At 44.5% G+C, this 22,003-nt stretch overlaps 1 protein-coding gene across 1 annotated transcript; it reads left to right on the forward strand.

The window, feature by feature from the left end:
- The first annotated feature begins 163 nt into the window (after positions 1 to 163).
- On the forward strand, positions 164 to 20,216 carry LOC311124808 (TBC1 domain family member 20-like). Its single transcript, XM_084158336.1, has 8 exons — positions 164 to 415; positions 1,095 to 1,280; positions 1,670 to 1,750; positions 2,369 to 2,555; positions 3,154 to 3,255; positions 12,695 to 12,836; positions 13,827 to 14,011; positions 18,770 to 20,216. Exons 1-8 carry the CDS (start codon positions 340 to 342, stop codon positions 19,026 to 19,028), a joined length of 1,218 nt encoding a protein of 405 aa, XP_084014462.1. The 5' UTR covers positions 164 to 339; the 3' UTR covers positions 19,029 to 20,216.
- Positions 20,217 to 22,003: the final 1,787 nt, after the last annotated feature.

The raw sequence follows: 22,003 nt of genomic DNA on the forward strand, positions 1-22,003 counted from the left end.
AACATAAAACTACAAACGCTAATGCCTTGAGCACGCCTTAATAGATTTACAATTGACAGTGAATGAGCCAATAAGATGCATAGATTTTGAGAACGCGATCCTTTTGCACCAATCAGATAACATAAAAATATAAATCTCTCAAATCATTTTCGGTTGATTTCCTGGGACAAGAGCGGATGGAACAGGAACAGCTGTTCGACAGATGACAGCTCATGCTCTGAATTCGTTTTAATTGTTGTTTTCTGTAGTTAGAGAAAGTATTTTAAACCTGGATTTACTTCTGCAAGTGCCGATAGCACAACATATGTACTGTTGATGCTCTATTCATTTTAACAGGATATGAAAAAAGGGAAGAAACACCAGCAAGGTACAGGAGCCAGGGAGAATGGAAATGGAAATGCACAGCGACATGGAGGTAAACTTAATCAGTCAGTACTCAGTCATTACCAAATTGCAGATAATGTACCCATATATTACATGTTGAGAATAGTTGTACAGTTGATCATTGAATAGATTCATAGCTTCTCATGTAGCTAGCTCTGTATGAGTCCTCTGTGTCAGCTGGCCAGCTGCCAGACATACTATGTGGAACAACAAAGCAACGTGACCATCGATTGACCCAGAGCAGAACCTGGATGGGATTGACCCATATGAACCATCATTCTTATTGGCAATACAAATGCACATTCTATAATTAATAATCACTCATTCTTTATCAAAACATGTCAACCTGCACAGGTAAAAGTGGTTACTGTCAGTAAAGTTGCCCATGTAGTTGAAGCAAAGCAAGATTGCAATAGATTGGTGGGATACTATTGCTAGTTATATGCGCCACATTTCACATTAGTAACATAGTATTAAGTGTGAAAAGCACACACTTGTAACTTCCATATTGAAATTAAATAGCATTATGTGGAAGGAGTTGACTAACAAAAAGTGATTTCAACATACCAGCATAGACAAGAGCCCTTGCTTGCAGTGGTACTCAAGAAATATTGGGGTTATCATCCCAGCAAACCGTGACCACAGTCAAGACAGTATTGCTAACTGAACGACATGTATGATCTCAATTCATATTTTCTGTTGTCAAGCAGAGCACGAATCGTGGAAGAAGCTGAAGCTGGTGGAGATCCACCAGGCCCTGAACTGTGACCCGGTGGACATTGAGACCCTGCGGAGGGCGGCCGTCAGCAAGGGAGGCCTTCTAACAGACGAGATCAGAAGGAAAGTCTGGCCCAAGCTGCTCAGCGTCAATGTGTACAACTTGCCTGCTAAACCTAGTGAGTGTGATGTTTACATGTGAGGAATGGATGCCCATTATTGCAGTTGGCCAATGCCCTGAGAAATGACTGTAGACACTTTCCCTATGACGCCATAGTAATCTACAGCCATGTCAGCCAAGTTGTACATTGCATTGTGTCAGTATGCGTCTAGCTGTCTATAGTCCGTTGATGTATGTTAATTGTATGTAGCCTACTGTAACCTCATTAAGTTCAGGTTACTTATATCAACAATGACTCATCCTTAGTCCTCAATACTGTGCAACAAAGGAATGTAAATGCCCCACAAACAACACTCATTGCCTTTGGCAGTAGCACTGAGGAATACTGTATGTTCAACTGAAACCAATGGTTGGGGTGGACACCAAGCAGTTGTGTTTTGATTCCAGCAAAGGATGTCCGAGAGAACCACAAGGACTTCAACCAGGTGCTCCTTGACGTCAGGAGGTCCATGAAACGTTTCCCAAGAGGTAACTCACTCACTGTGCCATAGAATCGAATAGAATAGAATACATTAGAGTAAAGGCAACTTACTCGCTGCCATGGAATAGAATAGAATGGAAATTACTCACTCACTGTGCGTGCATTTGATCTGATCAGGGGTCAGCTGATACTTCACTGTCTATCCTCCCTTTGTCAGTTAACTCAGGGCCTTACTGGGGGGGGGGGGGGGGGGGGGCGTCTCAATACTGTTGTTCAGTGGCTTCCTTAATAATTTCCTTATCTCATTACCTTATTTCATTTTCTTCATCATGACCACTGATTAAAGGAGACTTGATTTAATAAAACTAAAACCAATATGGTGGAAACAGACTTCAATCCAATCCTTGTATCTACCAGAAACGGGCTGCTTATATCAGTGTCTAGTGTTCTTGAAGGTAAGTAAATGATGAAAGCAAGCTGTTGACAGGTATTGAGACACTGAGGTTGAGACACAAGTATCTGAAGCCGTAGTGATTGCAGCTTGCTGCCTAGACGCTGGTTGTTAATGTATGGATTGAATCAGAGCAATAGAGTTTGCGGCTACCTCTTTTTTTGTTTTGTTTTTAGTATTGAGATACAGCCATGTTTTCTTCCCCTCTCCCCAGGCATGCGTGTGGACGAGAAGCAGGTGCTACAGGAACAGCTGATTGACATCATCCTGGTTGTTCTACAGAAGAACCCTGCGTTACACTACTACCAGGGTTACCATGACATCGTGGTCACCTTCCTGCTGGTGGTCGGGGAGCGCATGGCCATCGCCATTTTGGAGACCCTTTCCAATCACCACCTCAGGTAGATATGAGGGTTATTTCTGTTGTTATTGATTTAGGATTAGATCCAGTCCTCCCTGCCCATACTGTATATAATCTTATACATTATGAGGGTTATTGCTGTTGTTACTGATCTAGGATCACATCCGGTCCTCCCTGCCCATACTGTATATAATCTTATACATTATGAGGGTTATTGCTGTTGTTACTGATCTAGGATCAGATCTGGTCCCCCTCTGATCCTATATTAGGACACTTACTATGAGACTCTTTATGAATACGTAACGGCCCAGACCTGAGTTCAAATAGTATTTGAAATATTTCAACTACTGTGAGATTTTGCTTGAGCCTGACTGTAATGCCAGATGGGTGGGCTTGGCAATTTTGGGACTATTCAATTGGTTCCATTGCGCCAGGCAAGCTCAATCAAACACAGCTTTTTACTGTTAGTGTTTTACGACGCATGCAACACTATTTAATTTTTATTTGACCTTAAGTATTTGAAATATTTAAAATACTATTGCGACCCAGTTCTGTTATTATACCCCTTATTTTAACATTTTAACACAACAAAGATGGCTTCCCTTCTCTGTGTCCATCGTGGCCACATGCTCCTGCAGGGATTTCATGGATCCTACCATGGACAGCACCAAGCACATACTGAACTACCTAATGCCAATACTGGAGCAAGTTGATCCACAACTACATGATTTTATGCTGAGGTAATTATTATTTTATTTTTTTGTGTGGATTTGTTACAAAGTTAAAGACCCACTCCAGCCTCCCTAGCACCTCATTTTATCATCTGATTTACTTAACAAATGGCACATCTCAATAGGTGGTCCAGGTATCCACACATCACATGTTAGGTGAAACCTATCTGGTGTATGTGACAGTGTAAAAAAAATAAAAAATAAAAAATATTGTTTTTATATATATACTGTACCAGTTAAAAGTTTGGACACACCTACTCATTCAAGGGTTTTTCTTTATTTTGACTATTTTCTACATTGTAGAATAATAGTGAAGACATAAACTATGAAATAACACATATGGAATCATGTAGTAACCAAAAAATTGTTAAATAAATCAAAATATATTCTTCAAAGAAGCCACCCTTTGCTTGATGACAGCTTTGCACACTCTTGGCATTCTCTCAACCAGCTTCATGAGGAATGCTTTTCCAACAGTCTTGAAGGAGTTCCCACATATGCTGAGCACTTGTTGGCTGATTTTCCTTCACTCTGCGGTCCAACTCATCCCAAACCATCTCAATTGGGTTGAGGTCGGGTGATTATGGAGGCCAGGTCATCTGATGCAGCACCATCACTCTACTTATTGGTCAAATAGCCCTTACACAGCCTGGAGGTGTGTTTTGGGTCATTGTCCTGTTGAAAAACAAATGATAGTCCCACTAAGTGCAAACCAGATGGGATGGCGTATTGCTGCAGAATGCTGTGGTAGCCATGCTGGTTAAGTGTGCCTTGAATTCTAAATAAGTCACTGACATTGTCACCAGCAAAGCACCCCCACACCATCACACCTCGTCCTCCATGCTTCATGGTGGGAACCACACATGCGGAGATCATCTGTTCACCTACTCTGCGTCTCACAAAGACATGGCGGTTGGAACCAAAAATCTCAACTTTGGACTCATCAGACCAAAGGACATATTTCCACCGGCCTAATGTCCATTGCTCGTGTTTCTTGGCCCAAGCAAGTCTCTTCTTATTATTGCTGTCCTTTAGTAGTGGTTTCTTTGCAGCAATTCGACCATGAAGGCCTGATTCACGCAGTCTCCTCTGAACAATTGATGTTGAGATGAGTCTGTTACTTGAACTCTGTGAAGCATTTATTTGGGCTGCAATTTCTGAGGCTGGTAACTTTAATGAGCTTATCCTCTGCAGCAAAGGTAACTCTGGGTCTTCCTTTCCTGTGGCGATCCTCATGAGAGCTAGTTTAATCATAGCGCTTGATGATTTTTGCGACTGCACTTGAAGAAACTTTCAAAGTTCTTGACATTTTCCGGATTGACTGACCTTCATGTCTTAAAGTAATGTCTTTGCTTATTTCAGCTGTTCTTGCCATAATATGAACTTGGTCTTTTACCAAATAGGGCTAACTTCTGTTTACCACCCCTACCTTGTCACAACACAACTGATTGGCTCAAAGCATTAAGAAGGAAATAAATTCCACAAATTAACTTTTAACAAGGCACACCTGTTAATTGAAATGCATTCCAGGTGACTACCTCGTGAAGCTGGTTGAGAGAATGCCAAGAGTGTGCAAAGCTGTCATCAAGGCAAAGGTTGGCTACTTTGAAGAATCTCAAATATAAAATATATTTTGATTTGTTTAACACTTTTTTGGTTACTACATGATTCCATATGTGTTATTTCATAGTTTTGATGTCTTCACTATTATTCTACAATGTAAAAAATAGTAAAAAGAAAGAAAAACCCTGGAATGAGTAGGTATGTCCAAACTTTTGACTGGTACTGTATATTAAAATATGTGTTTACTTGTGCCCTTTAGGGAAATTGGAAATCCAGTTTCCCAGATTATTTGAGAAAAGATCTGATCGCAGGTTTGAATGGCAGATGACAAGCGAGGTAAGGCTGCAAGGAATACAGTGGGGGAAAAAAGTATTTAGTCAGCCACCAATTGTGCAAGTTCTCCCACTTAAAAAGATGAGAGAGGCCTGTAATTTTCATCATAGGTACACGTCAACTATGACAGACAAAATGAGATTGTTTTTCTCCAGAAAATCACTTTGTAGGATTTTTTATGAATTTATTTGCAAATTATGGTGGAAAATAAGTATTTGGTCAATAACAAAAGTTTCTCAATACTTTGTTATATACCCTTTGTTGGCAATGACACAGGTCAAACGTTTTCTGTAAGTCTTCACAAGGTTTTCACACACTGTTGCTGGTATTTTGGCCCATTCCTCCATGCAGATCTCCTCTAGAGCAGTGATGTTTTGGGGCTGTCGCTGGGCAACACGGATTTTCAACTCCCTCCAAAGATTTTCTATGGGGTTGAGATCTGGAGACTGGCTAGACCACTCCAGGACCTTAATGCTTCTTACGAAGCCACTCCTTCGTTGCCCGGGCGGTGTGTTTGGGATCATTGTCATGCTGAAAGACCCAGCCACGTTTCATCTTCAATGCCCTTGCTGATGGAAGGAGGTTTTCACTCAAAATCTCACGATACATGGCCCCATTCATTCTTTCCTTTACACGGATCAGTCGTCCTGGTCCCTTTGCAGAAAAACAGCCCCAAAGCATGATGTTTCCACCCCCATGCTTCACAGTAGGTATGGTGTTCTATGGATGCAACTCAGCATTCTTTGTCCTCCAAACACGACGAGTTGAGTTTTTACCAAAAAGTTCTATTTTGGTTTCATCTGACCATATGACATTCTCCCAATCCTCTTCTGGATCATCCAAATGCACTCTAGCAAACTTCAGACGGGCCTGGACATGTACTGGCTTAAGCAGGGGGACACGTCTGGCACTGCAGGATTTGAGTCCCTGGCGGCGTAGTGTGTTACTGATGGTAGGCTTTGTTACTTTGGTCCCAGCTCTCTGCTGGTCATTCACTAGGTCCCCCCGTGTGGTTCTGGGATTTTTGCTCACCGTTCTTGTGATCATTTTGACCCCACGGGGTGAGATCTTGCGTGGAGCCCCAGATCGAGGGAGATTATCAGTGGTCTTGTATGTCTTCCATTTCCTAATAATTGCTCCCACAGTTGATTTCTTCAAACCAAGCTGCTTACCTATTGCAGATTCAGTCTTCCCAGCCTGGTGCAGGTCTACAATTTTGTTTCTGGTGTCCTTTGACAGCTCTTTGGTCTTGGCCATAGTGGAGTTTGGAGTGTGACTGTTTGAGTTTGTGGACAGGTGTCTTTTATACTGATAACAAGTTCAAACAGGTGCCATTAATACAGGTAACGAGTGGAGGACAGAGGAGCCTCTTAAAGAAGAAGTTACAGGTCTGTGAGAGCCAGAAATCTTGCTTGTTTGTAGGTGACCAAATACTTATTTTCCACCATAATTTGCAAATAAATTCATTACAAATCCTACAATGTGATTTTCTGGATTTTTTTTCTCAATTTGTCTGTCATAGTTGACGTGTACCTATGATGAAAATTACAGGCCTCTCTCATCTTTTTAAGTGGGAGAACTTGCACAATTGGTGGCTGACTAAATACTTTTTTTCCCCACTGTACATGTTCACTTTGAAGTAATTCTATCAGTTTTCCCCAACTTCAAACTCTGATTCATGAGCTAACGTTTTGAAAAATGTTCAGTTTATACCAGTGGAATGTATTTTGTTTTATGATGTGTTAAAGAAAAAACTTTCAGATGTTTTACCTTGTGAAAATATATTTTCTAACAGCAAAATTAGTTTTTATATTTGCAGTTGCGACCTAATGATCGCCGCCCATATTCATGAAGGCTCTCAAAGTAGAATACTGATCTAGGATCAGGTCCCCCATGTATATGTAATTGTATTCATTATGATCCAAAAAGCAAAACCGATCCTAGATCATCACTCCTACTCTGAGACGCAGGCCCTGCTTCTTTTCTCCTGAAGGGGGCAGTAGAGTGTACATGTTTGTCTCGGAAAGGCAGGTCGTCGCAGCCAGGATATTAATTACAATCGAGTCAAACAAAGATATGGAGTAAAATCCATCCTATTGATTGCATCTATCTCTCTCTACCTGCCTTGCCGTCCGTGTGTAGTTAGTATGAGAAAACAGAACAGAGGGATAGAGAATGAGAAAAGGATGGAAGACTGTGGATTTCTTATTTATTTGATGCGTTTGTATAATTGATGGTCTGACAAGAACGTATACCACGGTGGGATTTAATTGGGAAGACTTTGCGTTAAGAACGGGCCCTGGTTTCCTGTCTCCACAGCTAGCTGTCAGCCAGTCAAAGGATTCCACAGCCTTCCACTGTGCTGTCATTGTGTTCTCTGTTCTCTCAATGTCACGTTGGCTCTTGATTGTCAACCATCTTAAGGTTTTCTCAACGTCAATATGATGCGCTGCACTGGCAAGTCACAACGAGCTATGGTTGAGGATTTTCTTTTCTGCACGCTAGACATGTTTTTCATCCAGCTCAGAGGAAATGTAACGCAGCAGATAAGGATCAATGTTTTGACTCAAAACCTGAAGCTGTGTTTTATTTGACTGCTAGTCAAAGTGTGACTGTAACCCTCTTAAAACCCCAGTGTGTAGTGTACTAAAACACACTACTACAGTATTTTATACTGTCCTCGTTTTATTTGCACTGTGTGTCCTAGGGATTGTGTTGGAATTTTATGGGTTAACCTGTATCACATAAACCTCTACTGTTGTTCTTCCCTCCCTCCCTCCCTCCCTCCCTCTTTCTCTGTTGCGTGCAGAGCGTCCCCAGGCCCTGATTGAAAATAGTTATTTGTGATAGTGGCCCCATGTCAAATGCAGAGAATAGGATGATGTAGTGATAAATATGAATAGGGGTGCATCTTGGTAGACGGGCTGGCGGGAGGGAGGTCTGCTCTGGTCACTGTAGCCTAGTGTAGGGCCATGAGCAGAAGGCTGCATCCCAGATTGCACCCCATCTTCCTATATAGTGGACTACTTTTGACCATAGCTCTATGGGCCCTGGTCAAAAGTACAGTAGGCTAGTGCCCTATCTAGAGAATAGGCTGCTATTTGAGACAGAGCCGAGGAGACGGAAGCCCACAGGTTTAATGGTGTCTGGCTCTGCTGCTGCCACTGCTTTTAGGCTACCTCAAGAAATATTTGATGCTAGAACAGTTCTTTAGCCTAGTTTTTATAAGTAGGCATTACTTAATTTTAACAAAATGAAAGGTTTACAGAGGCAAGACATTTGACAACGCAATGATTGTTGCTGTTGTGGTTTCCGTACTAAATGTTCAGTTAGCTATAGGGCTGCCTACGGATGTTTTTTTTTTTTGTGAGAGGTACTCGAATACAATGAGTTTTTCTCCTGCCAAGCCCACAAATAACAACTCAGAAAAGGGTGGTTCCACGCCAGCGGGAGCGGTAAATATTTTGGGTATCTCAGATTGTTCTGGCAATTCTCACATATAAACTTCATTGGGAGGAAGGACATTTGAAATGCTTTTTACATTTGTATCACAAACCATTTCTGAGAAAATCATGATGAAAGCAGACATTTTAAGCCCTTTCTAGATTCCTCTTGTAAGACCCTATGATCTGTGAACCGTACATGAGACAGACAACATCTTGTAGTCATTATACTCCTTATAGGGTTCTCTAACATATGGAGTATGTCTAGATTCTGGAGAAAAAAAAATTTCACAAATGTATTCAACATTACAAATAATATCTCGACTACCTTTTTTAATTTTTAATTTTAAGACATTAAAAAGCACAATTGCTAGAATTGCCAGAACAATCTGAGATACCAAAATATTTTTCAGCTCCCGCTGGCGTGCAATCACCCAAAAGCCATTTTCGGCTCCTAAAATAGAGCTGCATTAAGAGCTGGATTCCAAAGGGCTTCTGTAGTGAACCATGGCTAATGCCTTGCCTTTAGGACTGGGCTCTCTGTACTCTATAATTACATCATCAGTGTGTGACCGTACTTACTCACAGAAGCTGGCATAGGCATAACTTGTGTCCCGTCCCCCCCCCCCCCCCCCAAATGGTACCCTATTTCTTATACAGTGAGGGGAAAAAAGTATTTGATCCCCTGCTGATTTTGTATGTTTGCCCACTGCAAAGACGTGATCAGTCTATAATTTTAATGGTAGGTTTATTTGAACGGTGAGAGACAGAATATGTTATATGAATTGATTTGCATTTTAATGAGGGAAATAAGTATTTGACCCCTCTGCAAAACATGACTTAGTACTTGGTGGCAAAACCCTTGTTGGCAATCACAGAGGTCAGACGTTTCTTGTAGTTGGCCACCAGGTTTGCACACATCTCAGGAGGGATTTTGTCCCACTCCTCTGCAGATCTTCTCCAAGTCATTAAGGTTTCGAGGCTGACGTTTGGTAACTCGAACCTTCAGCTCCCTCCACAGATTTTCTATGGGATTAAGGTCTGGAGACTGGCTAGGCCACTCCAGGACCTTAATGTGCTTCTTCTTGAGCCACTCCTTTGTTGCCTTGGCTGTGTGTTATGGGTCATTGTCATGCTGGAATACCCATCCACGACCCATTTTCAATGCCCTGGCTGAGGGAAGGAGGTTCTCACCCAAGATTTGACGGTACATGGCCCCGTCCATCGTCCCTTTGATGCGGTGAAGTTGTCCTGTCCCCTTAGCAGAAAAACACCCCCAAAGCATAATGTTTCCACCTCCATGTTTGACGGTGGTGATGGTGTTCTTGGGGTCATAGGCAGCATTCCTCCTCCTCCAAACACGGCGAGTTGAGTTGATACCAAAAGCTCCATTTTGGTCTCATCTGACCACAACACTTTCACCCAGTTCTCCTCTGAATCATTCAGATGTTCATTGGCAAACTTCAGACGGGCCTGTATATGTGCTTTCTTGAGCAGGGGGACCTTGCGGGCGCTGCAGGATTTCAGTCCTTCACGGCGCAGTGTGTTACCAATTGTTTTCTTGGTGACTATGGTCCCAGCTGCCTTGAGATCATTGACAAGATCCTCCCGTGTAGTTCTGGGCTGATTCCTCACCGTTCTCCTGATCATTGCAACTCCACAAGGTGAGAGCTTGCATGGAGCCCCAGGCCGAGGGAGATTGACAGTTCTTTTGTGTTTCTTCCATTTGTGAATAATCGCACCAACTGTTGTCACCTTCTCACCAAGCTGCTTGGCGACGGTCTTGTAGCCCATTCCAGCCTTGTGTAGGTCTACAATCTTGTCCCTGACATCCTTGGAGAGCTCTTTGGTCTTGGCCATGGAGGAGAGTTTGGAATCTGATTGATTGATTGCTTCTGTGGACAGGTGTCTTTTATACAGGTAACAAACTGAGATTAGGAGCACACTTAAAGGGAGTGCTCCTAATCTCAGTTTGTTACCTGTATAAAAGACACCTGGGAGCCAGAAATCTTTCTGATTGAGAGGGGGTCAAATACTTATTTCCCTAATTAAAATGCAAATCAATTTATAACATTTTTGACATGCGTTTTCCTGGATTTTGTTGTTGTTATTCTGTCTCTCACTGTTCAAATAAACCTACCATTAAAATTATATACTGATCATTTCTTTGTCAGTGGGCAAACGTACAAAATCAGCAGGGGATCAAATACTTTTTTCCCTAACTGTATAGTGCTACTTTTGACGAGAGCCCTATGGGACGTAGCCTTTGTTTTATCCACACATTTCACTAAGACATCCATCCCCACTTTGGAGGCAAATACAGGTTAAGTGCTGGGCTGTCCTGAGGTCATCATCACAAAAAAGATGAAGATATTATTTACCCCCCAGGCAGGATGAGGAGATTGGATTTGACTGTACATCAACCAGTGGAGGCTGCTGAGGGAAGGACGGCTCATAATAATGTCTGGAACGGCACCAAGGGAATGGCATCAAACATGGAAACCATGTGTTTGATGTATTTGATACCATTCCGCTCCAGCCATTACCACCAACCCATCATCCCCAATTAAGGTGCCGCGAACCTCCTGTGACATCAGCTAGTGGGACTTCAACTGTTGTATTTTAATTAGCCAGTGTACAAATTAGCTGTTGATGTCGCTGTTGCTTTTCATAATGAGAGGTTGAGCAATGTTGTTGCTGTTTGTTCCCTCTGTAAAGTGTATTAAGACTCTGTGATGATGCACTTTGAATAACACTTCACTTGACTTGTTCACATGGCCTAGGGTGGTCTAGCGTTCACAGCTGCTGCCTCTGGAAAATATCACTGCAGCATGGGTTGGAATCCGGCCCACTGCTATTTCAGCACACTCTCTCCTCCATCTTTCCTCTACCTTTGACTACACTACATGACCAAAAGTATGTGGACACCTGCTCGTCGAACATCTAATCCCAAAATCATGGGCATTAATATGGAGTTGGTCCCCCCCCTTTGCTGCTATAACAGCCTCCACTCTTCTAGGAAGGCTTTCCACTAGATGTTGGAACGTTGCTGCGGGGACTTACTTCCATTCAGCCACAAGAGCATTCGTGAGGTCAGGCACTGATGTTGGGCGATTAGGCCTGGATCACAGTCTGCGTTCCAATTCATCCCAAAGGTGTTCGATGGGGTTGAGGTCAGGGCTCTGTGCAGGCCAGTCAAGTTCTTCCACACCAATCTCGACAAGCCATTTCTGCATGGACCTCGCTTTGTGCACAGGGGCATTGTCATGCTGAAACAGGAAAGGGCCTTCCCCAAACTGTTGTCACAATGTTGGAAGCACAGAATCTTCTAGAATGTCATTGTATGCTGTAGCGTTAAGATTTCCCTTCACTAGAACTAAGAGCCCTAGCCCTAGCCCTAACCAAGAAAGACCATTATTCCTCCTCCACCTTTACAGTTGGCACTATGCATTGGGGCAGGTAGCGTTCTCTTGGCATCCGCCAAACCCAGATTCATCCGTCGGACTGCCAGATGATGAAGTGTGATTCATCACTCCAGAGAACGCGTTTCCACTGCTCCAGAGTCCAATGGCGGCGAGCTTTACACCACTCCAGCCGACGCTTGACATTGCACATGGTGATCTTAGGCTTGTGTGCGGCTGCTCGGCCATGGAAACCCATTTCATGAAGCTCCCAACGAACAGTTCTTGTGCTGGTTTTGCTTCCAGAGGCAGTTTGGAACTCGGTAGTGAGTGTTGCAACCGAGGAAATATAATTTTTATGCGCTACGTGCTTCAGCACTCGGCTAGAAGTTTCCACTTTACAACAACAGCACTCACAGTTGACCGGGGCAGCTCTAGCAGGGCAGAAATTTGGCATTCTATGACGGTGCCACGTTGAAAGTCACTGAGCTCTTCAGTAAAGCCGTTCTAGTGCCAATGTTTGTCTATGGAGATTGCATGGCTGAGTGCTCGATTTTATACACCTGTCAGCAATTGGTTTGGTTGAAATAGCCAAATCCACTAATTTGAAGGGGTGTCCACATGCTTTGGTATAAATATATTGTACTTCTAGCCTATCCAATTTTAAAAAAAGAATAATAACTGACTTGACTTCGTGTTTTGCTGCAGGGCCGAGGTGGGCACCATCTTTGCTCTGAGCTGGCTCATCACATGGTACAGCCACGTCCTGTCTGAGTTCCGTCACATCCTCAGGCTCTATGACTTCTTCCTGGCTTCACACCCCCTGATGGCCATCTACTTCGCTGCTGTGGTAAGAACCACCATTTGAACTGTGACCTCTCTGTTTATAGAATAGAATAGTAATCGAATACAATATAATAGATAAGTTATTATCTATTTTGTGAGTATTGGGGAAGTGATATCTCGCCAAACTTCAAATTTGTGTTTCTAGCTCTGCCCTTTGTAAATGGAGTTGTTTTGTGACTACTTGTCAGCAGCAAAGGAAAACAAAACAACACGTTTTTCAAAAAGAAAAGGCAAGGATTTCTCTCTTCTCACTGACACACACACACACACACACACATACACAGGAATCCAGGGCACTTTGTTTAAAGCTAGACCAGTTAATGAAACAACTCTAATGAACTCACCAGAGCTTTGGTGTGGAGGACTGGCTGTGTTTGTGCTAGATTGCGTTAAATGGCCCCTTTCTTCTCCTCCATAAGCCTACCCCCTGCTAGATACTGGAGCTGCACACAAACCAAAGGGGGCCGAGGCCTTTTGAAGTCGGGATAACAAATCAGTCAGGAAATGTAGTTCATCCTGCCTCTCAGGTTACTAGACACAGTAGTTCATCCTGTCTCTCAGGTTACTAGACACAGTAGTTCATCCTGTCTCTCAGGTTACTAGATTTACTCACTGCACATTTCCCGGGACAGCACACAGTCTGGTGTAGAAGTCTGAGGTACATGGTAGACGTTGGTGTAATATGCATGGGGCGGCAGGTAGCTTAGTGGTTAAGAGCGTTGTGCCAGTAACCGAAAGGTCGCTGGTTCTAATCCCCGAAAAATCTGTCGACGTGCCCTTGAGCAAGGCACTTAACCCTAATTGTTCATGTAAGTCGCTCTGGATAAGAGCGTCTGCTAAATGACTAAAATGTAAATGTAAATGTCGATTTGAAACGTATTAATTGGGTTTTAACCAAGTGTAGCTAGACTAATTGTTACTAGACTAATTGTTACTACTCTCTACTGAATGGTTGAATGGGACAGAGCATGCTAATATTCAGTCTCCTTTGTAGATCGTCCTGCACAGGGAGAAGGAGGTGAAGCAAACCGAGTGTGACATGGCCATGGTGCACCAACTCCTGTCCCAGATCCCCCAGGACCTGCCCTACGAGGAGCTCATCACCCAGGCCCACTGCCTCTTTACCTGCTACCCGCCCTCCCTGCTGGCCAAGTGTGCTGCGCTGCAGTCCTGCAAGAGGTGAGTGGGTCAGGGTCTTCCTGTATAACTTACAGTACCTTTGGGAGGGGAGGAGACTGTGCTTCAATGTTATGACTACTGTTGCTAGGATCTGTGATCTAAAGAACAGCGCAGAGGCTCCTGCTACATCTGGCTTAGGAATGAAGGGAGATGTGGATCCTGCTAGTCACTTGGTAACGGAGGAGACATTACCTGGCACCAAATGTAGCACAGTCAGATTGAGTTTGTAGACAGTGGAACATTAACTAGAGTGTAGACCGAGCAGGGGGTTCCATCCAGCCTGCAGACTCTTGGATGTCTGTCTGCTGCAAGGGATGGGATTTTACTGTTCAGGCCTGGCGTGGATCCTCTAGACCCCTCAAACTCAACTCTGGACCTCAAAGCCAGTTCCACTGCTTTTTTTCCATTGTTCCCTTCTAATCAGGGACTGATTAGACCTGGGACACCAGGTGGGTGCAATTAATTATCAGGTAGAACAGAAAACCAGCAGGCTCTGGACCTCGTAGGGTAAGAGTTGAATACCCCTGCTCTAGACCATGGTTCTTCAATTCCGGTCCTGGAGGGCCGAAACACCTCTGTTTTTCATCCTCTCCTTCTAATCAGGGGCTAATTCAGACCTGGGACACCAGGTGAGTGCAATTAACTACCAGGTAGAAATAAAAAACAGAAGTGTTTCGGCCCTCCAGGACCGGAATTGAAGAACCCTGCTCTAGACCCCTCAAATTCAGATCTGAACCTCGAAGCCAGTTCCACAGCTTAAAAAAAAAAAAAAGGTACTTCCGGGGGGCAGGAGGGGGACGGGGGGGGGGGGGTCAAGTAGCTGACTAGTGGTGGCTATTCAGCAGCCTGATGGTCTGGGGGTAGAAGCTATTGGCCAGACTGTCCGTTTTAGCCATGATGATCCTATACGGCCCGCATCTGAGTGATGGAAGCGGGGAGAACAGGCCGTGGCTGAGGTCCTTGATGATCTTCTTGGCCTTCCTGCGACGCCTGGTGTTGTAGGCGTCCTGGAGGGCAGACAGTGTGCACCCAATAGAGCGGCTGAATGTACCACCCTCTAGACTACAATATTCAGATATCCAACAATCCGGTTTTAATCTGAACTGGCCTGAAACATAGGGAACGTGAGGGGAGATGGTCCTCTCTGTAGTATTAGCAGTAGATCCAACTTTGTTCAGACTGAGAGCAGAGCAGAGTAGAGCAAGTACTCTGTGGTCCTCTAGGATGAGTTTCTCCACATGTCCAGCAGGTGGGGTTGTTGAGCACCAAGTCCCCCAGCCCACGCCACAGAATAGACTCCCCATGATGCTGGAGCTGATCCTCTTCCTCCTTAACGTCTATTGTGATGTGGCTGACGTTCAGTCCTGCCTGTCTGCATCCCAGTCCTTTGTATGCAAACGTTATATGTCAGTCTGTGAGATTGAGCCTGTAGATCCTTGCGGTTTTCTCATTTTTTCCCCACAGGTAGGTTGCTAGGCTCACTTTTACGATGCTATCAACACCAGCGGGAGGTAATGAATACCTTTACCATGCCCGCAAGAGCAATGTTGTTCTCCCTCGTGGACAGAAATCCCATCTAATGTTTTGGATCAGTGACAGAAATCTGGTTCACTTTAGATCTGACAGCTTTTCTGCTTCTCTCGCTGCCTGCCTTTGCCTGTCTGTTGACAGAAAAGGTTGTGGAGAGGGATGGGATGGTTAGTAGTCTGGGTTTGGGATGTCTTCTCTTCTCTTTTTAACGTCACACTCGTCACATCACACAGAGAGAGAAAGGGGGGGTTATTTTTGGAGGCCCGTTGTGCGGGCGCCAGCTATCCAATAAACAAGCCTATTCCCTAGGTAGTTATGGGGCTGTCTGATTTAGCATGCTAAACCCCCATCTCCATCAGAGGGAGGGGGTGGGGGGGGGGTAATTTGGGAAGGCTGAGCCGTGTGGTACATGCCCCAATATTGTTCTTGGGGCGGAGATGAAATGAGCAGCCTTCACCGCACTCCAACCCCTGGCTTCTGGCTCTATTTTTCGGACTGACCTTAGAATGGGCTACAATGGGGAGAATGTGGTTAGAATGGGCTGCAATGGGGAGAATGTGGTTAGAATGGGCTGCAATGGGGAGAATGTGGTGATGTAGTGTTCTCCCTCAAGCTTTTTTCATGCCTCTTCAGTGACAATTTCTTTAGGATTATAGAAACATCAAATCCAACTGAATATAGCCTACCACTTTCTTACTGCAGAAGCTGCCACCTGTAACCTAGCCAGTGCATCAGCTCCTCCAGCAGCAGTTGGCTGACTGACTGGCTGGTTGAGGGGGCTCCCCTCCCGGCCTTCTGGGTTTGCTGTGTGAGGTGGCTGGCCCAGCAGGACTGTGATGTGGCCAGCTTGGCCTCCACTGGGGCTGCGGTGGGGGGGCTGTGATATCACCTCAGGCACATCTCTGAGCCAGGTGGTGGGGGGTTGAGGGGGGATGGAGTTGGGGATGGCACGGCAGTGGTTTCTGCGCAGCGACAGCGAGCATGCTGGGAAGCACAGAGGCGTTGGAAAGGGATTAGCCAGTTAGACCTTGTGCACAATCACCTCTGAAAGAGCTCCCTCCGACGAGAAACGGACAGTTGCCTCAGCACACATTTTTCCTTCCTCTCTATCATACTCAGTCTAAAAACCGGGGTTTCATACGCAAAGGCAACGTATGATTGTGAACAAGTCAGTGTGTTAACCTCCTTGAAGGTTGTGACGTTGTGTGATTTGACGCTGATTCTGTGTGTGTACCATACCTCATCACGGGTGGTGAGTGTCGACATACCCCCCCACCTCCCTGATCACTTCCCCTCTCCGTAGCCCGTATCCTTCCACCAGCGCTGCAGTCATCCCTCAGTCCGTATCCTTCCACCGGCGCTGCAGTCATCCCTCGGTCCGTATCCTTCCACCGGCGCTGCAGTCATTCCTCTCCGGGGGTAAATGACATTGCTGACAAGAGGCCTTGAGTGACAGCCAGATACAAATGTCTGCCTGACGGGCAATGTAGCGACACTGACAGTGCCACGCTCTCTGGATGGCTGGTTGCTTCCTTCCTGTAGTAAGAAGTGCTGAGTCAGTCCAGTCAGGCAGGGTGAGGCTCATCTCACAACAGGTGACGTCGGGTAGAGAGATGTGACATCTAGAAGACAGGGCCATAATAATTAATGCACACAGAACGTTTTGCACTGGAGAATTAAAAGTAACATTACTTATTGGACATTTCAGGTAGAATTCTCCCTTTCAGTCCGTTTTCTTCCGTTTTGGTGTCAAATGAATACGACCCTGGAGAGCTTGGCTGAATGAGAGTGGGCTGTGGGGGGTCTCCTATACGAGACTTGGCATTAGCTCCGTTAAGGAAGGTCATGTTGGGGGGTGGGGGGGATCTCTAGAGAGAGAGACTCAAAAGTAAAGAGGGAGAGAGCAAGCGGGGGGGGGGGGGGGGGGGGGGGGGGGGGGTAGTGTTGCGTCACGCTGCACGGCTGAGAGAGCAGCTCCCGGTGGCACCACGACAAACAGAACAGGGCCTGTCGGTGATGACTCAACCACACTGGGTCACGAGGACAGCTGCATGCTGAATCACCCATCTGACCCCTGTTGTGTCCTTACTTTACTTCGGCCTAGGGAATAGGGTGCCATTTGGGACGCATCGCTGGTGTAGTAATGCTAAACATGAATACAGAACTACTGCGGCACAGGAACACTGACTACAGTGTGCCACGGTCACAGAGAATGACTGGCGGGCGCAGGATGGAAAGCTCACAAGGCCAATAGCCAAATTCCTTTTGAAATGGCCCTCTATCCCTGAAATGACAACATACTTCACTTCAAAGATAAGACACTAGCAAAGCCACCTCAACCTGTCAAAATATTTTCCCAAACTCCCTTAAAGGGAAAGTTTAAAAGTTAATTGCTCTGCTGTTACCTGTCAGCTATTTTCAGCCTGGGAGCATTAGCAAATTATACTAATGAGAGAGAGAGACATGGGAGAGAGGGACACTCAAAGTCCTCCTTGTAAATCTTTTTTTTTTTAAGGAGAGCGAACGAAAGACTTAGACGAACGCATGCTCGGGGTACCATTTTCCAAGAGGCGGTTTTCTGTCATTAACCGTCCTTTTTTGTTGTTGTTGCAAGGTTCATAATCGGAGAAAGAAGGCATTTGCATTTCGTGTTGTAGCGCAATGTTCACTATTACTTCTAGCGGGATGATAATGAAATGGAAGTAAATATTTGATGATTTTTTTTAATGATGTTTTTCTCCAAACTGTTGAGGAGGAGAAGAAGAAGAGATTTTTTTTGTGTTGTTGCTGTGGTCTTACCCATTAGCACTAGCTGGTTCTTCTGGTGTTGTGTTGCTATTGTAATTGAGAAAAGGCTGTAGCCAAATGAAGTGTATTTGTTGAGGCCATAGGGCACTGTTCCCTCCAATCTTTCCTCCCTCCCTTATGGAGCGTTTACTTTTTTCACTTGTCTCTTTCCCTTCTGTCTTTCTTATTGACATTTGTTCGCTCTGTCTTTCTCTGCAAGGCCTTCTCTCCCCTTTCTCCTACCACATGAACGGTGGTAAACAACGGGCAACTTCCTGTAGTAAGACAACTCGTATCGTGAAGTGCTGACCCTATATATTTGTCTACCGTTTCAGTATTCTTGTAAGCCATAAACAACTCATCAGTGATGAATAACTGTTATGTGAAAGTGTTTCTCTCACATCTTATCAGACAACAGTATCTACTTCTGTCTGTCTCCAGCATCACCATCAACTGTTTCAAGGCCTTCCAGACGGCCACTGAGCAGCAGCGGCCCGACTCGGTCCTCCGTCGGCAGCTCCTCCGGGCCCGAGGCCTCGGGGGCCCAGACTCCCAGCTGGTCCTTTCCAGGGACACGCAGCCCAACCAGGCTGCCAACCAGCTCGTCAAGATGGCCGTGTGGGGCATCTCAGCCACCCTGGGGGCGGCCGCTCTGGCTGTGGCCCAGACCGTCCTGGACTGGGCTCCTGACTTCTTCTGATGGACATACTGCAGCCTGCCGTTAAGGAGCAGGGGGGAGGGAGATGGGAGGGAGATGGGAGGGAGGGAATGAGATGCAAGGGGGGGGGGGGGAAGCTAGTGCCGAACAGGTTGTGTCACTCACACATATGTAGACCACCAGCCGAGGGGAGGGGTGGGGCACCCCAAAGAACCTTGTGTGCCAAAATCAGTTCCATTAAAACAAAGGGGAGAAAAAAAGCATATATTTATTCAGTAGGGTTTTTATTTATGGATTTTACTTGTGTTAATATTGGGGAATGAAAGGTAGCCAGTAGATGAGTTTTTGTAATGATAAGCATTTTTGAGTGCCAGCCTGTGTGCCGTCAGCAAGTATGTCTGGAGAGAAAAACGCGCCGCTAGCTAATTCACAGCAGCAGGCACACAAATGATTAAAAATACTGCTGAATGCCTTGGGTTGCGAGCGACGGGAGCGGTTCATTAGGGGGTGATTCAGAGAGGTCGACTCTACAGAGAGAGGGAGAACTCCATTTCTGCTTTAAAATTGCACTTTAAAGTAACTGGGTTCACTCCACTTAGTCGACGGTGATTGAGGATGTATGCATATAACACCCAAACACTACCAGGAGTTGCATACTGTACATTGAAAGGGAGGCTGCATCCCAAATGGCTCCCTATTCCATATTCTAGTGCACTACCTTTGACCGGGGCCTGGCTCTGGACTGTATAGGGAACAGGGTACCGTTTGGAATGAAATAATAAAATGTCCAAACTCATGCCTCCAACAACCCTCAAGAGTACTGCTGTCAGTAGCCAAAGACTTGTTCGGTTAACTGGACTAGCTGGATAGCCCTGCTGACTTTGAAAGTATATTTTTATTACATGTTTTTACAAGAATCTTACTCAGACAATGTGTATCCGTCCAAAGAAAAACACTAGTTTCAGGTATTGCATTCTATTGGTTCAACGTTCTCACTCTTTATGGAAGGAGACCCTCTGAAACGCTGAACATACTTTAAAGGTCATAATGTTACAATGAATGCTGTTTGTGTGCACCCCCTGAATTGTAGGAGTGTTATTGTTTTCATGTGCAATTTGTCTTTGGTGTTCTGTGTACCTTGGAGGTGATGGATGTGACAACCAATGGGCAGCTGTTGCTTTGCCCCAAGTTAGTTCAATCATTATTACATTAAAGACTGCCAGGAAGGTCAAAATGTTTGGTTCTGTAAAACGTATGTCTGTACCTTGCAGCCCAGTAAGACGCTACTAGCCAAGCCAGAAAGGCACAGGCCGTATTTTATTGAATGTGAGTTTAATTATTGTCCCTGGCTATTGGCATGGGTTTGGCCCAATCATTCACACTGGTGTACCACTGGAATCCATTTAATTAATGAAGCTAACAAACCTCATTTTTTTTATTACCCAAATTTGACAACATTTTAGATGTTTGACATGTATGACACTTGTATCTTTTAAATTGTCATAGGTTGTTCTTAAAGGGATACTTCGGGATTTTGGCAATGAGGCCTTTTATCTATTTAACCAGAGTCGGATGAACTGGTTGATAAAAATGGTATGTCTCTGTGTCCAGTATGAAAGAAGTAAGAGGTAGTTTCCCGAGCCATTGCTAACTAGCGTTGACGCAATGACTGGAAGTCTGTGGGTATCTGCTAGCATGCTAGTAGCATCGAGTCATTGCGCTAACGCTAGTTAGCATTGGCTCGGGAAACTATAATATAATATAATATAATATAAACTACCTCTAACTTCCTTCATACTGGACACAGAGACATAAAAATGGTATCGACAAGTTCATCTGACTCTGGGGAAGTAGATAAAGGGCATCATTGCCAAAATCCTGAAGTAACCCTTTAAAAAGCTGCTTATGAATAGTTTTTATATGATTATCAGTCATTTCTTATGATTATTCATTGATTTGCTCATTATCTTTTGCTAGATTTTAAGATGTGTTTTGCATGCATTACACATCAACTTTGCAAGGAAAGTAACATTATAAATATTGCATAAAATGAACTTGGAACAGATAGAGGTCCAACCAAACATACTCCGGTTACTGGCCTTTTGGAGGGTTGTTGGAAGATGATCTAGTTTGATGGGAGACACTAGACAGTTAGTTTATTGGCTCAGTCTCTCTGTCTCTCTCTGTGTGTGTGTGTCTGTCTAACTGGGGTCTAGTTGGCACCCGCTCTTCTAAATCCTGTCCAGTTGGAAAGGTTAGCGTGAATACTGGTCTGCCCTGTCTGTCTTCATCCTGGAGTTTTCCACTGAACGAATGTTTACCCCAGAGACTATGGGCAATTGTCTGAATAACTTTTCCAAACTTGGTACACTAGCCTATAGTTCACAGAGAAAGCCAACTTTTAATGGGTGTCTGGCAGTAGCCGTGGTACAGGCTGCATCCCAAATGGCACCCTATTCCTTTTTATAGTGCACTACTTTTGACCAGTGCCGATAGTGCTCTGGTCAGAAGTAGTGCACTATGTAGGGAATAGGGTGCCGTTTGGGACACACCCACAGAGGCGAGTGTTCCGAGTCTTTCCACCAATCGACAGGTGCAAGGCTTTTTTTATTGCTTGGAAATAAGAACGTCTCCAGTCCATTCATTTGCCGGCTGTTTTGTTACACTATTTGCTCACACAAAAAAAATGGTTGTGTTGAAATTGAATACCCCAATGTTTTTATTTTCTTGTTTGTGAATTTCATGCACAGTGCACACACGTGAAATGGTTTCCATTTAATTAACGGTACAGTAGGATGCATTTTAAAGTTGACGTATTTCTACATATTACAGAATCTTTGCATGTTGCTGATGTGTTACGTCTATGGCAATATTGATCATGATGAGACATATCAATGTGTATACATCTTTCATTCAGGTCTGGTGTTCTATTATGATGTTCTTGGTTAGAGAACAATGTTTGGCTTTCGGTAGGGAAAACCACATCAATAAAGACATGGAAAAAAACATTCTAGTTA

Source organism: Coregonus lavaretus (genome assembly GCF_964263955.1).
Source record: "Coregonus lavaretus genome assembly, chromosome: 3".
NCBI lineage: Eukaryota > Metazoa > Chordata > Actinopteri > Salmoniformes > Salmonidae > Coregonus > Coregonus lavaretus.

Bases quoted from the DNA above. Each gene is read 5' to 3' on its own strand.
- LOC311124808 (XM_084158336.1), top strand. From the start codon at position 340: ATGAAAAAAGGGAAGAAACACCAGCAAGGTACAGGAGCCAGGGAGAAT. The intron at 3,256-12,694 runs GTAATTATTATT...GTTTTGCTGCAG, and splicing joins CTACATGATTTTATGCTGAG to GGCCGAGGTGGGCACCATCT. The intron at 12,837-13,826 runs GTAAGAACCACC...TCTCCTTTGTAG, and splicing joins CCATCTACTTCGCTGCTGTG to ATCGTCCTGCACAGGGAGAA.